Source organism: Syzygium oleosum, unplaced genomic scaffold (genome assembly GCF_021117445.2).
Source record: "Syzygium oleosum isolate NSW1041296 unplaced genomic scaffold, Sole_v2.1 Sole_v2.07, whole genome shotgun sequence".
NCBI lineage: Eukaryota > Viridiplantae > Streptophyta > Magnoliopsida > Myrtales > Myrtaceae > Syzygium > Syzygium oleosum.
In genome coordinates this window covers 88,718-100,295 of record NW_026607491.1, presented here as the reverse complement: position 1 = coordinate 100,295, position 11,578 = coordinate 88,718, and the positions used below count along the sequence as shown (strand labels likewise).

At 42.6% G+C, this 11,578-nt stretch overlaps 2 protein-coding genes across 3 annotated transcripts; one reads left to right on the top strand and one right to left on the bottom strand.

Annotated features, from left to right (window-relative positions):
• Window positions 1-260: 260 nt before the first annotated feature.
• LOC115693461 (uncharacterized) lies at window positions 261-7,049 on the bottom strand. Of its 2 annotated transcripts, none has more exons than XM_030620458.2 (9): window positions 6,532-7,049; window positions 5,852-5,952; window positions 5,382-5,742; window positions 2,409-3,254; window positions 2,239-2,296; window positions 1,969-2,030; window positions 1,776-1,882; window positions 1,570-1,657; window positions 261-1,050 (listed from the first exon to the last, which is right to left on the bottom strand). In XM_030620458.2, the coding sequence occupies exons 1-9, from the start codon at window positions 6,655-6,657 to the stop codon at window positions 748-750; spliced, it is 2,052 nt and encodes a 683-aa protein (XP_030476318.1). In that variant the 5' UTR covers window positions 6,658-7,049; the 3' UTR covers window positions 261-747. The 2 variants fall into 2 exon arrangements, with proteins under 2 accessions (XP_030476318.1, XP_030476320.1); XM_030620460.2 differs by having other exon boundaries at window positions 2,409-3,251; window positions 6,532-7,048.
• A 1,073-nt stretch (window positions 7,050-8,122) lies between these two features.
• Window positions 8,123-10,976, top strand: LOC115693462 (protein gamma response 1). The gene is made up of 2 exons (XM_030620461.2): window positions 8,123-9,749; window positions 10,158-10,976. The coding sequence occupies exons 1-2, from the start codon at window positions 8,507-8,509 to the stop codon at window positions 10,859-10,861; spliced, it is 1,947 nt and encodes a 648-aa protein (XP_030476321.1). The 5' UTR covers window positions 8,123-8,506; the 3' UTR covers window positions 10,862-10,976.
• Window positions 10,977-11,578: the final 602 nt, after the last annotated feature.

Below are 11,578 nucleotides of genomic sequence, written 5' to 3'. Positions count from 1 at the left end.
ACATGGCAGCTAATGTTACTACCAAATGCACATAGCTGATTAAAGAATGCGCGACATACGGTGTGAATGGCACTGTATTTCAGCAAACACATCCAACACACCAGATTGCATTTTCTTTCTGCCATCTTGTAGCCGTTAAACCTCACGTAGGTAATTACGAGTACAAGCAGCCTTACAATCGAGTAAATAAGCAGGGCAAAATTAAGAGAGAAATCGTTCCCAAGTTTTGTAGAGAGCTGTCATGAAGTGGCGTTCCAATGTATGAACGAGCATTTCAGCATATCATCTTCCTCTATGCTTTTCTTTTTCTATTTTCACACCTTTCTACTTTATAACCGTCCAATAAAGTCTAAAAACAAAGAAGCAGGGCCAAGTCCTTACATCAAAACAAGAACTCGAAGAGACCTACGAATCCCTATCCCTATTCACATAATACAATCTCGTCTCTTCATATAAATTGGGAAGAATACAACCAAGCTGCCAGTGAATTACCAAGAAAACATTACTTCCGCCAAAATCGCATCAACGCTTTCCGAAACCCTATATCCTTCACTTGGAAGATCAAAACTTTGTATGACCCAAGAAAGATGATGTCCCTTCATGACACAGCTTGACTAAACATGCAAGTATAATGCACGTGTTTCACATTCAAATGGAACTGGATTTTGCGGCTTTAATTGTCTTGAAGAGAAACAAGTTGAGGCATTTTCCGCCATTAACTTCCTCGAGCACAACTTTACCGACAAACTATGTTCCGCCAGTGTTCTCGCTAGGTTTAGACTCGGTACGCACGTAGGTAAATTTCCGGGCACCCAAAAAGGGGATGCTATTGGCAGCAACACTACTCCCACCTTCTGCAGGAGTGCCCTGCGCATCCCGCTTCCACTGCAAGCTCCTTGCACCAGGTCTGATAGGCAGACGAGACCGGAATGCACCTGGAATTCCTCTTGAAAAAGGAGCTCTGGAAAACCTTGCATAAGGAGAGGCCCTTACAAGCCGTGGCCAGGTCATTGGAGAAACCTTCTGAAGAGTAGTATTCCGCTTCACAACCTGCGAAAAAACATATTGAATAACCAAAAGAGAAAAAAAGTAGTTTCTAGAAGCAAGTATTTGAGAAAGAGAAGAATTAAATACAAGAATTTTCCCCATAAAAGTGCTAAAGAGACGCAATAATAGACCCCAAACATGGACCAATGAGCATCCACCAAAGACACAGCAGGGCCCCATCACTTCATAACTAAATGTTACCACTCGACAAGATCACCCATACTAAAGAAACTTCTACCCATTTAACAGCAGCAGTCAGCAAAATATGACGGGGCCTTTCATGTAACACTCCCCTACACTCACCAATAGCCAGCTTGTAGCCAAGGCTAGCACTGTGAATAGTTCCTCATACTCCACCAAAATGAAGAACCAAGAACATGCTCAAGGAATCGTAATGATGTTTAGCAGAGAAATGCAATCAACAGTGGCCAGACACTATATGGTTCACATGACTACGTGTTTGCAACAGAAACTAAGACTGATCATAGCATATGACAAGTCTATAGGATCCTGAATGAGTACCCTGAGAACCCGTGACATAAAGGAGGACCCATCCAAAGAAAGTGCATCATCTGCTGCCTCTTTCTTCGTGAACTCCACAACAGCTGATCTGCTTAGTAATGTGCACCAAGTAAGAAACACAAAGGAAAATAATATTGCTCAACAGTTAGCAGAACTTTAAGTTCAAATCACCAAAATGAGACAGCAAAGGCATTCAAACCGCTTACCCTATTGGTTGTCCAGTCGCTGCATCAGTATTAATTATCACTTTCAGTACTTCACCAAATTTATTAAAGTGCTGAGAAAGACTATCCTTGGTGGCAGCGGTATGAACCTGTACATGAATGAATGACCATCAGTGAGAAGCTTACTGAGAAAAAGGAAACATTTACCAAGGACCAAAAGAAAGTCGATTATTACATTGCTCACAAAAACAGTCCGAGAATCAGTGTCCTCCAAAGAACGAGTTGTTGAATTTAATCCTGCGAATTAGCAAACATAAAAAAATTCAAAAAGTAGAACAAGAATTGAACTAACTTTCCAATTTAAAATAATCAGAAGCTGAAAATATATAGCATTAACTCGTATTGAAAGCTCGATTGCTCAAATCCTGATGGAACGATCAATTCAAATAGTTTGCATTCCATAAAATAGATAGAATGGTAATATTGGAAAGAAATGAAAACACACCCGGAGTTGATGATAGCATTTTCTGAGACTCTTTGGGAGTATCTGCAGTAGATTGTGCCTGTAGATCATTCACACCCCAGAGACCAACAATTTCAGCACAAAGAATAAGCAGCTAACAGATGCTCGCTACTCGGAGAAAATAATATTGGAGACTCGAAGAAGCATCTTACATTTCCATTAACAACAGCGATGTGTTTCTTGTTCCCTATGACCTGTCCATCAAATTTCTTTGCCACTGCCAGACTTCCACGTGGAGGGTGCTGGTTGTCCAGCTTAGTAGCATCATGTCCAGCCTGTTGATGAGGAGGCTGCCATGAATTTGCATTCACAGGAATGTTAGCCATCCTATGGGAAGAATTAGCTGTCACAGGCAGTTGCTCCATCTTCTTGTTCCGTTTAAAGCTAATATCATCTTCAGTGGTCTCTGATATACTGTACTGCATCATCATTGAATCTTCATGCCTGCTTCCACCATGTATGTGAGTCTGAGGAAGATTGGAGTGCCCGGTAACTTTTAGTTCATCATACACTTCATTGTCTGATCTATAGTCATATCCAAGAGTGCTTTCCCTCTCCATCATCCTCATATCCCCATCATAGCTTTCATCATAATCCAGTCTTTGAGGCTTAGTTAAATCGGTATGCTCCACAGTTTGGTCAAAGTCGTCAAATTCTTCTGCAGCAACTTCTCCAACAAGCTCAGGCTCTGAAACCTCCACTGCACGACTAAGTCTATCAAATACATTTCCCGAAGGTTTTACTTTTCTCACATCTCTGGCAGCTTCTGCCACAGCTTTTATCACAGTCGCCATGGCATTTGGAACCCTTGCGACTGATCGGATTCTTGGAGGCCGATCAACTACATCTTCTGAGGCTGTCGAAACCACAGAACGAAGTCGCTTCAAAGTAGATTCTCCAGCAGAGTCGGAAGGTCGGGAAGTTGCCACAGCATCTCGCACAGCAAATTGCAGCAACCGTCTAGGAGCATCAATGATTTGAGAGTTCGAGTCCCTCTGCTGAGAAGCAAATCAGATCAAATTTCCTCAAGAAATATAAAGGCCATGCAAAGTAACTCTTGAAAGGAGAGTAAGAAGCAAAACTTTAAAATTTTATTATTTAATAGATATATCCCCAGAAAATTTGCATGATCCACTGAAAAAATACTGTCCACTGTGAATAGGAAGCCTATTCGATAGGGAAATGAAAGGCATGACAGAAATGGAAGAGCGTTTGAAGAGCAGCACCATTGCAAGCAAACTAATAAAAAAGATGGACAATCAAACCCATTCCTTGATTCAATAGAAGCTAAAAGAGTTGAATAGGGTCCCAAATAAGGAGAGATAATTAAAAAGCGGGCCCAGGAAGATTCACTAAGTCAATTCGATAACTCCTATAGTCCAAAAGGTAAGCAAGGTAAGAAAGTAACTACTTAGCTCTAATAGTATGCAAGATCTCCGTGTAGAAAAGAAAGGAAAAATCGTTTGATTCGAGGCGGATCCCTTCTTTGTTTTCCTGAGTAAATGTCCAATCGAAAAAATCTTTTTTGTATTGGATGCGTAATTCCTCCATTTTGAGAAATTTTTTCCCATAGAAAAAATGGATTTATTCTAAAGCAACTTTCAAGTCTTCATTTAATGCCCCAGTCCGGAATCCACATCGATACACAATCCAAACCCCTACCCTCTATTCAATGGGCTCATTCGACTAAGATCATTAGCGAACGAAAACCGTGCATGAGACTTTCAACTCGCACGGCTCCTAAGTGATAAAGGAAAGAAGAACTCATCTTCTTTCTTGTTTGATTACCTACCTTGCGTACGTATATATCCATTTGGACACCTTAGAGGTTCTAACCGGGGCCGGTCCAGTATGGAATGAACCCATAATCATGGCATCGACTCGATCATCAGTTTATAAATTATAAGTTCATAATTCAAGGCAAAGACCACAACCTGAGAACCTATTAGACACTGTGGTAGGATAAACCCTCCCCACATAATTGGGGGTTGTGCATAGGCAGGCTCCACATTGCATGAGAGGGATAATGACAATGAACTTTTGGCCACTGGCAATCTAGAAGAACGATTGAAGGGCAGAACAATCGATAGCGCATAACAGAGATCATTTATGTCATAAGCAGAGAAGATAGATTTATTAAATAACATCTTAACACTGTAGATTGCCGGTACTGCAAAAACTAGCCTATGGAGCAAATGAACCGCACACTAAAGAAAAATGACAAGCTCACTACCTATATGAACAGAAATAACTGCATCTAAACGTAACTAAAGAATGTTTGAGACAATTACCATAGGAGTGTTATTTAAATGAAAAGTTTCAATTCATAAATGTCTCTCTCCTATTTCTATATTTTAGAAGTGTAAATTCTCATTAAGGAGGCATAAAGGGGTGCCAATATGCATACGAAAAGAAAATTCAGCCACTGCAGATGATTCTTATAAGATAACCCCTTCAGTCTGCAGTGGATGATCTTTAGCCTGAGTACAATGCCGATCCAATTTACAGTCAGTAAAACGGTCCTTTGAAAAACTGTTGGAAGAATGCAAAAGAGAGGAAAGCAGAGCATGAAGTACAACATGGAAATGTATATGATTGCAATTGCATCACAGAATCAAGCACATCATTTCAGTTCCTTCAGCCCTCAAGTCAAGAAAGATGGCAGAGATGATAAAAAGAAAGGCAGGAAACCTAAAAAATCAGAAATAGGGGCAAGACACATGGTTTGAATTTGAAAGGAACCATGGCTCCGAGAGATTAACACCGCTGACAATGCAAATTTACACTACTCAAGCTTAGTGTTAACTACTCGAGGAAAAAAAAAAACTTAGTGTTAACTGACAACATATCCTCAAATTAGCTCCATGCAAATATGCAAATTGATTACATAAGGCCAAAAAAATGGAATTTTGCAACAACAGTCATAACTTTGACATTACTGTTCACGAGTAGGCTATGCAAGATATGGAAATAAGCTACCTTCGGCTACAACAATGGATAGGCACACCCGACATGCTAGTCGATCAACATAATTATTCAGGAAAAGCAAGCAAAAGCCAAGACAGCTGCTTTAACTTGCATAAGATTGTTGAGTAACGTGCAAAACTGAAGCTCAGAAATCACACCTTCATATGCTGCCGCTCATCCAGTCGACTCCTTTTCCGCTGCATTGCTTGTTGGGGAGAATTGGATCTTCTCGCGCGATCGTCCCTGTGGTGAGATTTTGCCTCCTCATGTATATGCCTGCTCTCTGAGCTCCTGAGAGGAGGCGGTTCACCGGCATCCCCCATTAGTCCTTTCCATTCCCTATTGCGACGGCTTCTCAATAAGTTACTCGATTTTCCCTTTTCAGGTTCAGGATCTAGGTTTTGAGAAACTGCTCCATCGGGTAGTTCCTCTGACAACGGTTTTTCATGTATATCATTGACGTCAGGTTCCTCAGGCTTTATGTACAGATCCAAATTATTGGCCAAATGATCCCATAACCTGACACAAGAAAAGGGAAAACATCGTGTCAGCCTGTCAGGGGGAGATGTGGGGGAAACTAGTCAGTTGCACGGATTGACAGTATCTAAAGGAAGAAAATAAAGGCTACCAAGAAATGAAAGAATCGCTATCATCTCCCAAGAAAACATCCAACTCATTCCTTGCTTCCTCTTTTCGCCTGCCATTCCTCAATAAGACAACAACGTATTCCTGCCAAAGCAGATCGACAAGTTAAACAACAACATTCAGCCACCATGGTTGTAATTGAAAACGGGAATGTGTATAGCTAGAAGATGAGCTTGGGGTCATCAACCCTAGTTTGATAAAATCAATGTACTGAGATCAAGAATGCCATGAAGTTGCGGCGCAACAGCCAGAACACCAAAGTGGGAATAGGATAACCAGGTAGAGATACGAAATATCTGTCGAGAGGAAACAAGGAAAGACCGAAATCTGGATTGCAATATCACATCAAGACAGTACGAGAAGCGTTAACTCTAGAATGACACAGGGCCTGTGACGACGACGAGGACGAGGACGACAAACCAGAAGATGAATCTGCAAAGCTATCCCGGTGTCCAAACATCTATGGAAATGAAGAGGCAGTTAATCAGCTAACGAATTCCCTACACGACATGTCCGAAGCAGTAATGCGTAACGCCCCAGTCACAATTCTAAATCGAGCACTAGCATTCGAGACGAAAACGAAGTGGTTCGACGGAGGAGATACAACAGAACGGGCAGAGAAGGGCAATAGAGCGAGAGAGAGAGAGAGAGAGAGAGAGAGACCACAAGAGTGTCGTCGGCGTAATCAGGCATGAACTCCTTGAGCTTGAGCTTGACGGTGTCCCAGAGACGGGTAGCACCCTCGCCACTGAAGTTGACGTTGAAGGTGCGATCATCGAGTCGATCCATGCTTCCCAGCGGCCGCAATCCGGCGATCGAACCCTAGAACAAAGAGGCGGAAGAGAAACGGAGGGGGAGGGAGGAGCAGTTAGGTACCAGGAATCAGGCGGTGGAGGGGAAACCCTGGGACGGGAGGAAGGGGGGAAGAAGGAAGCGAAGCGAAGAGACGAGGGGCGTGCGGCTGAGGCTGAGGCTGCGGCGGTGGCGGCATCTACGGAGTCCCGCCCAGCCCACTGGGTAACGCGGGGAGGGAGAGAGAGAGAGATTTGGTGCCGCCGGGGGGGTCGTATTCGCGAGAGATTGCGACGAACCCAACCAAGAAGAAATTGCGAAATGCTCGAAAAGGAAATGTACAAAAACACCACACGCTTTTTGCTTATTGCATTCTGCCGTTTGTGCTTTGCCTTTGCCTCTTTGCCTCTTTGCCTTGCAGGGTGCAGCAAAGCCGAAAAGCAGACGTAAAGTCTATTCGAGAGAAGACGGACAAAGCCCACTATGGTATTGGGCTCCGGTGAACGGGCCCAGTACCACCGTCTCTTAATTCTGCTCGGCCCATTCACCGTTTCATCTTCATCTTCTCGGAAGCTCCCCTGAACTGTATCTTACCGGGAAAGCTTTTGAAAATGCCGCCAACTCCTGACTGAATCTCGTATGCTGCTTCCTCTCCTTCCAGCTCCATTTTTACCCTGCCCCGTTCTCCGATCAAAACCATCCTCCTCTCCGCATCGTTGCCGCCGCCGCTGCCGCCGGTGAGTTTCCCATCTCCTTCGTGTTCTTCCTTTTTTCCCGCAATCGGCTGTAGTTAGCTTGCTTCCTCCGCGCGCTAACCTATTTCTGGATCGCGGATCTTCGACCGGCGCTTGTTAATCGCCCGATGATAGATAGGCAATTCCTCGATTTCTTTTTAGTCGGAGGAAGAGGGAAATTCCACGTTTCCCGCTTCTAATAGAAGTATAGGCATTTGGCGTTGACAACAACGAGCCCCAACGCTGAGGCAGTCTTCCTCTTCCTTCCGCTAGGGTTTTGATTCGGATCTGTTTCTTCCTGATTCGGGGATCGGCGGCGATGTATAGCGTTCTCCTCTAGCAATCCTGTGCTCAGCTGTAGAAAGGATGGAAGCTTTTCTCCGCACTCCCACGGTCCGCTTCTTTCTTCTCGCGACTGAGTGTCTTAGCTCAACCGTAGTTGTCTAAGTTGCGAGTACCTTATTTGGTGCACTGGCATATGCATTGTCTTGCCAATGAATGAGATTGTGAGGGAAATTGGCACGCATTCATTCCTTTCAAAATTTGTCTTTCCCTTCTGTCTTTCCTTGTTCTTCCTCCTCCCTGTTTCTCATCTCAGGTGCTTCTCTTTTCTCCCGCAATCAGCTGGAGTTAGCTGCTCTTCCATAGTATTATACGAGCATGTGAAATGTGGACATTAGAGCATCCAAATGTGGTTGATATTCTTGCCTCTATAAATGAAGTGGCACGTCATGGACTGTGATTCAATATTATAAAATGTGCGAATCCACCAAGTGACACTAGGCCTGTGAAACTATCATTTTTTAGGCAGCAAATATCGCTCTCGCTCTCAAATTTATTCGAGGTCTGCACGATGCGGATATATGGCTGATTGGTAGTCCCATCCGAAGCATTTGTTGTAGTGACTTCCTACATTTTCGAACCTCGACTTGGCCTGTTTCTGACTTGTTTGAGCATGTTGTTACAAGCTTTGCAGCTTAGGATGCTTCCTATAGCTTTGTGTGACGAAGAGTTCAACTAGTGGCAGTACCCTGCATGTGTTGATTGATGTCTTTTTTCTCCAATTTTATGTTCTTGACTGCTCGTATGCTTAACATTCTCTGTCTCTCTAGATGGACAAATGCGACAATAACTCTCCGAAAGTAGGGATTTCCTTAGACCATGATGATGTTAAGTATGTATCAGGCCTTAGCACTATATTGGTCGCCACCATTCAGGAAGCTAAGGACAGAATATCTCAGATAGAATATATATTCTGCAGTCAACTTTACCCAAATTTCCAGTCGAAATCCAGAAGCTTGCAGAAAATTTACTCAGAGGCCATGGAAGCAGCTGAGAATACATGGAAAGAGAACGAAAGTAATCTGTTACTTCGAACAGAAAAACTTTTGCTGGAAAAGCAGCAGGTCAGCAAAGAAAACCAGTCTCTCAGAAAGGAAATGGCGAAGCTGTCTAAGGAACAGGAAGAGAGGTTGAAGGAGATGGCTGATGAACAGGAGAACCGGCAACTTAAAATTGATGAGCTTGAATCTGAGCTTCAACAAAAGACTAAGGAAATTGATGAGGGCATAGATCTCCAGAAAAAGTTACTCCAGTTAGTTCAATCGAATGCTTCTGCATTAGCTATCAAAGGGAAAGAAACAAAAGAGCAAGAAGAAAAGACAAGAGCCCTTCTTACTAAGCAAGAAAATCTGGAAAATATGGTTAAGGCACTTAAAGAAGAAGTCGGAAAGAAAACTGAGGAAGTAATCAGGGGAAAAGACTTGCAAGCAAATTTAATGAAGAAGATGGAATTTCAAGCGTCTGAAGTTTTAGATCGAGAGCAGCTGTTGCTTAATTGCGAAAGGGAAAAAGATGTAATGATGACCAGATCAAAATGCTTGGAGGAGAAAATAAGCGAGCTTGAGGGAGAGCTTAGGAGAAAGGCCAAAGAAGAGGTGGGAGGGAAATTGAACAAAGAATTGCCTGAAAAGAGTAATTCAGGTCATTTAGACGGTATGATTAATGAGAAAGAATCACAGCAATTTGAAGAGAGACAAATTTTATTGTGCAAGGTGAAGAATCTAGAGGAGAAGGTGAATGAATTGCAGGCATGTCTTCGACAAAAGAGCAGCGATATTACTGAAGGAGGTTCGGAAGAGAATCTACTTCAACTGGTTAAATGTAAAACTTCAGAGCTATCGTCTGAGAGGAAGAAAAAAAAGGATTTGTTTGATGCCTATAAAAGGTTGAAGTCTCAGAACAATTACCTTCGTACAAAGCTTGGTCTTGTGAATGAGGATAAACTTCCACAAAGCAAGTCATTTGAGGAAGAGGACATATTGAGGTGCCAGCAGAATCAACCTACCGCATCCTGTAAGGCTTCATGTTCTTTTTTTATCCTGGTAGTGCATAACAATGACTTTGAATAGCTTTTACTGGGCTTTACTGAAACAGTCATTCCGTCTTCACATCCGGATTTAGAGTTAAGAAGTTTTTCGATCATGACTCCTTGTACTATTTAGGTATATAAGTGGAGATGTTTGTTGAAGCATTCTTGCACGGGCGTTGAAGTTGCATGGACTTGGCAGTAAAAGATCCTCCTTTTTTTCATTCTTTAGTTGCGGGGTCCCACCCCCTGTAATGGGTGTCTTTTAAACCCTGATGATAAAATAGAATCCTGGGTTGTGAACAGTGCGTGTCCATGGAGGCGACAATCAAACTCCTCAGTGATCAAACTACTTGCCGCAACCCTTCTAATGAGCACTTTACCTTGTATTGCAGGCCTTGAAAACAGTGATCTGAATCCTGCTGCTTTTGGTTTTGGGGTGAAAGTGACAGAGGAGATCAGCGTTGAAGATTGCTTAGAGGCTGACAAAGGGGTTGAACCGATAAAAAACTTACGTTCCCTCTCAGCCAGCTCAAAGTACGTTGCATCAAAATGTCAACTTGGTGAAAAATCCACGGCCGCAGTGGGCACAAAGCGCAACGCATCAGATTGGAGAGATACTAGGTCCAATCAACCTTTAGGAGGGCCTGATCCTCATGATGATTTTCTGAATACACCTTTCGAGAACGTTAAAAGGAACTTAAATGAAGCTGCAAATGAAGAACATCAAGATTCTCCAGCCCATAATATGAAGGAAATAGATCGAAGCTTCTCAGATGATGAGACACAGGACATGAATGTTGATCCTTGTCCTAAGAAGCAGCAAGTGGTAGCACCTTCTGCTGGCAGACAAAGTTTTAAATTTGTGGAACCTGTAAGAAGGAAAGCCGAGCGGGAAAATCTAAAAGGAATCGAGTGCAGGCAGTGCAAGAAATTTTATGATGCTGTTCTCCCTGATGATGAAAGCAAAGATAACGACAATAATAAGAGGAATTTCCGCTGTGAGCATCATGATGGTGTGTCCCGGCATAGGTATAAATATGTTCCTCCAATGACTCCTGAAGGATTCTGGAACATTGGCTTCGAATCTGAAATGTAAGCTCCTTTCAGACTGAAATTCATTTATTTGAAATTGGCACATTTTTCATGTAACCTTTGTCCCTACTTCAAATCCAGAGGTGGGAATCAGCCTCCCACCTTCCTGTTCATGACAATGGAAACTACTAGGCCTCTGACCTCGGAAGAGCCTGAAAAGTCTCTAACCTCTCTTCACAAGAAAATTTTTGCCAGCATTTATGAGTTGTCCAGATTTCCTTCGTGTGTTGGTTGTGTAGTTGTCATAATTGAGTTCAAGGTTCAAGAGAAAAGTTTCAGAGAGACTTTAGGACCAAAATGCTAATCTGGAAATCAAACAACCAAATATAGTAAACTTTGAGTCAACAATGTTTGATGGTAGAAACTCCGCATTTGGCTGCATATCCAGCAAGTAGGATCCCAAGAATCAAGGCTCGTAAAACTTGCTTTATAAGTACCTTGATAAGTGTCAATAACTTCTTAAACAAGTGAGGTTCATATATTTGGTGGTTGATTGGTTTAAACACCCGACGTTATGATCGTGCTACTGCTACATGACGTAGATGACAATTTCTGCTGCTAGCGTTTCTGTGTCTGTGGTAGTGGGTGTGACGGTTATAATAGAACGGTTTCCTATATGATGAGAAACATGCTGAACTTTGTATAGTTTGTCGATGAAGCTAGTCGAGCACATATGAAGCCGCTTCGTTATACCATGTTAACATCATCGAAATAACATGGA

Coding starts and splice junctions, on each gene's coding strand:
- LOC115693461 (XM_030620458.2), bottom strand. CDS start 6,657: ATGGATCGACTCGATGATCGCACCTTCAACGTCAACTTCAGTGGCGAG. Junction 5,743..5,851: donor AGCGATTCTTTCATTTCTTG/GTAGCCTTTATT, acceptor TTCTTGTGTCAG/GTTATGGGATCATTTGGCCA. Junction 2,297..2,408: donor TCGCTGTTGTTAATGGAAAT/GTAAGATGCTTC, acceptor AATGATCTACAG/GCACAATCTACTGCAGATAC.
- LOC115693462 (XM_030620461.2), top strand. CDS start 8,507: ATGGACAAATGCGACAATAACTCTCCGAAAGTAGGGATTTCCTTAGAC. Junction 9,750..10,157: donor GAATCAACCTACCGCATCCT/GTAAGGCTTCAT, acceptor CTTGTATTGCAG/GCCTTGAAAACAGTGATCTG.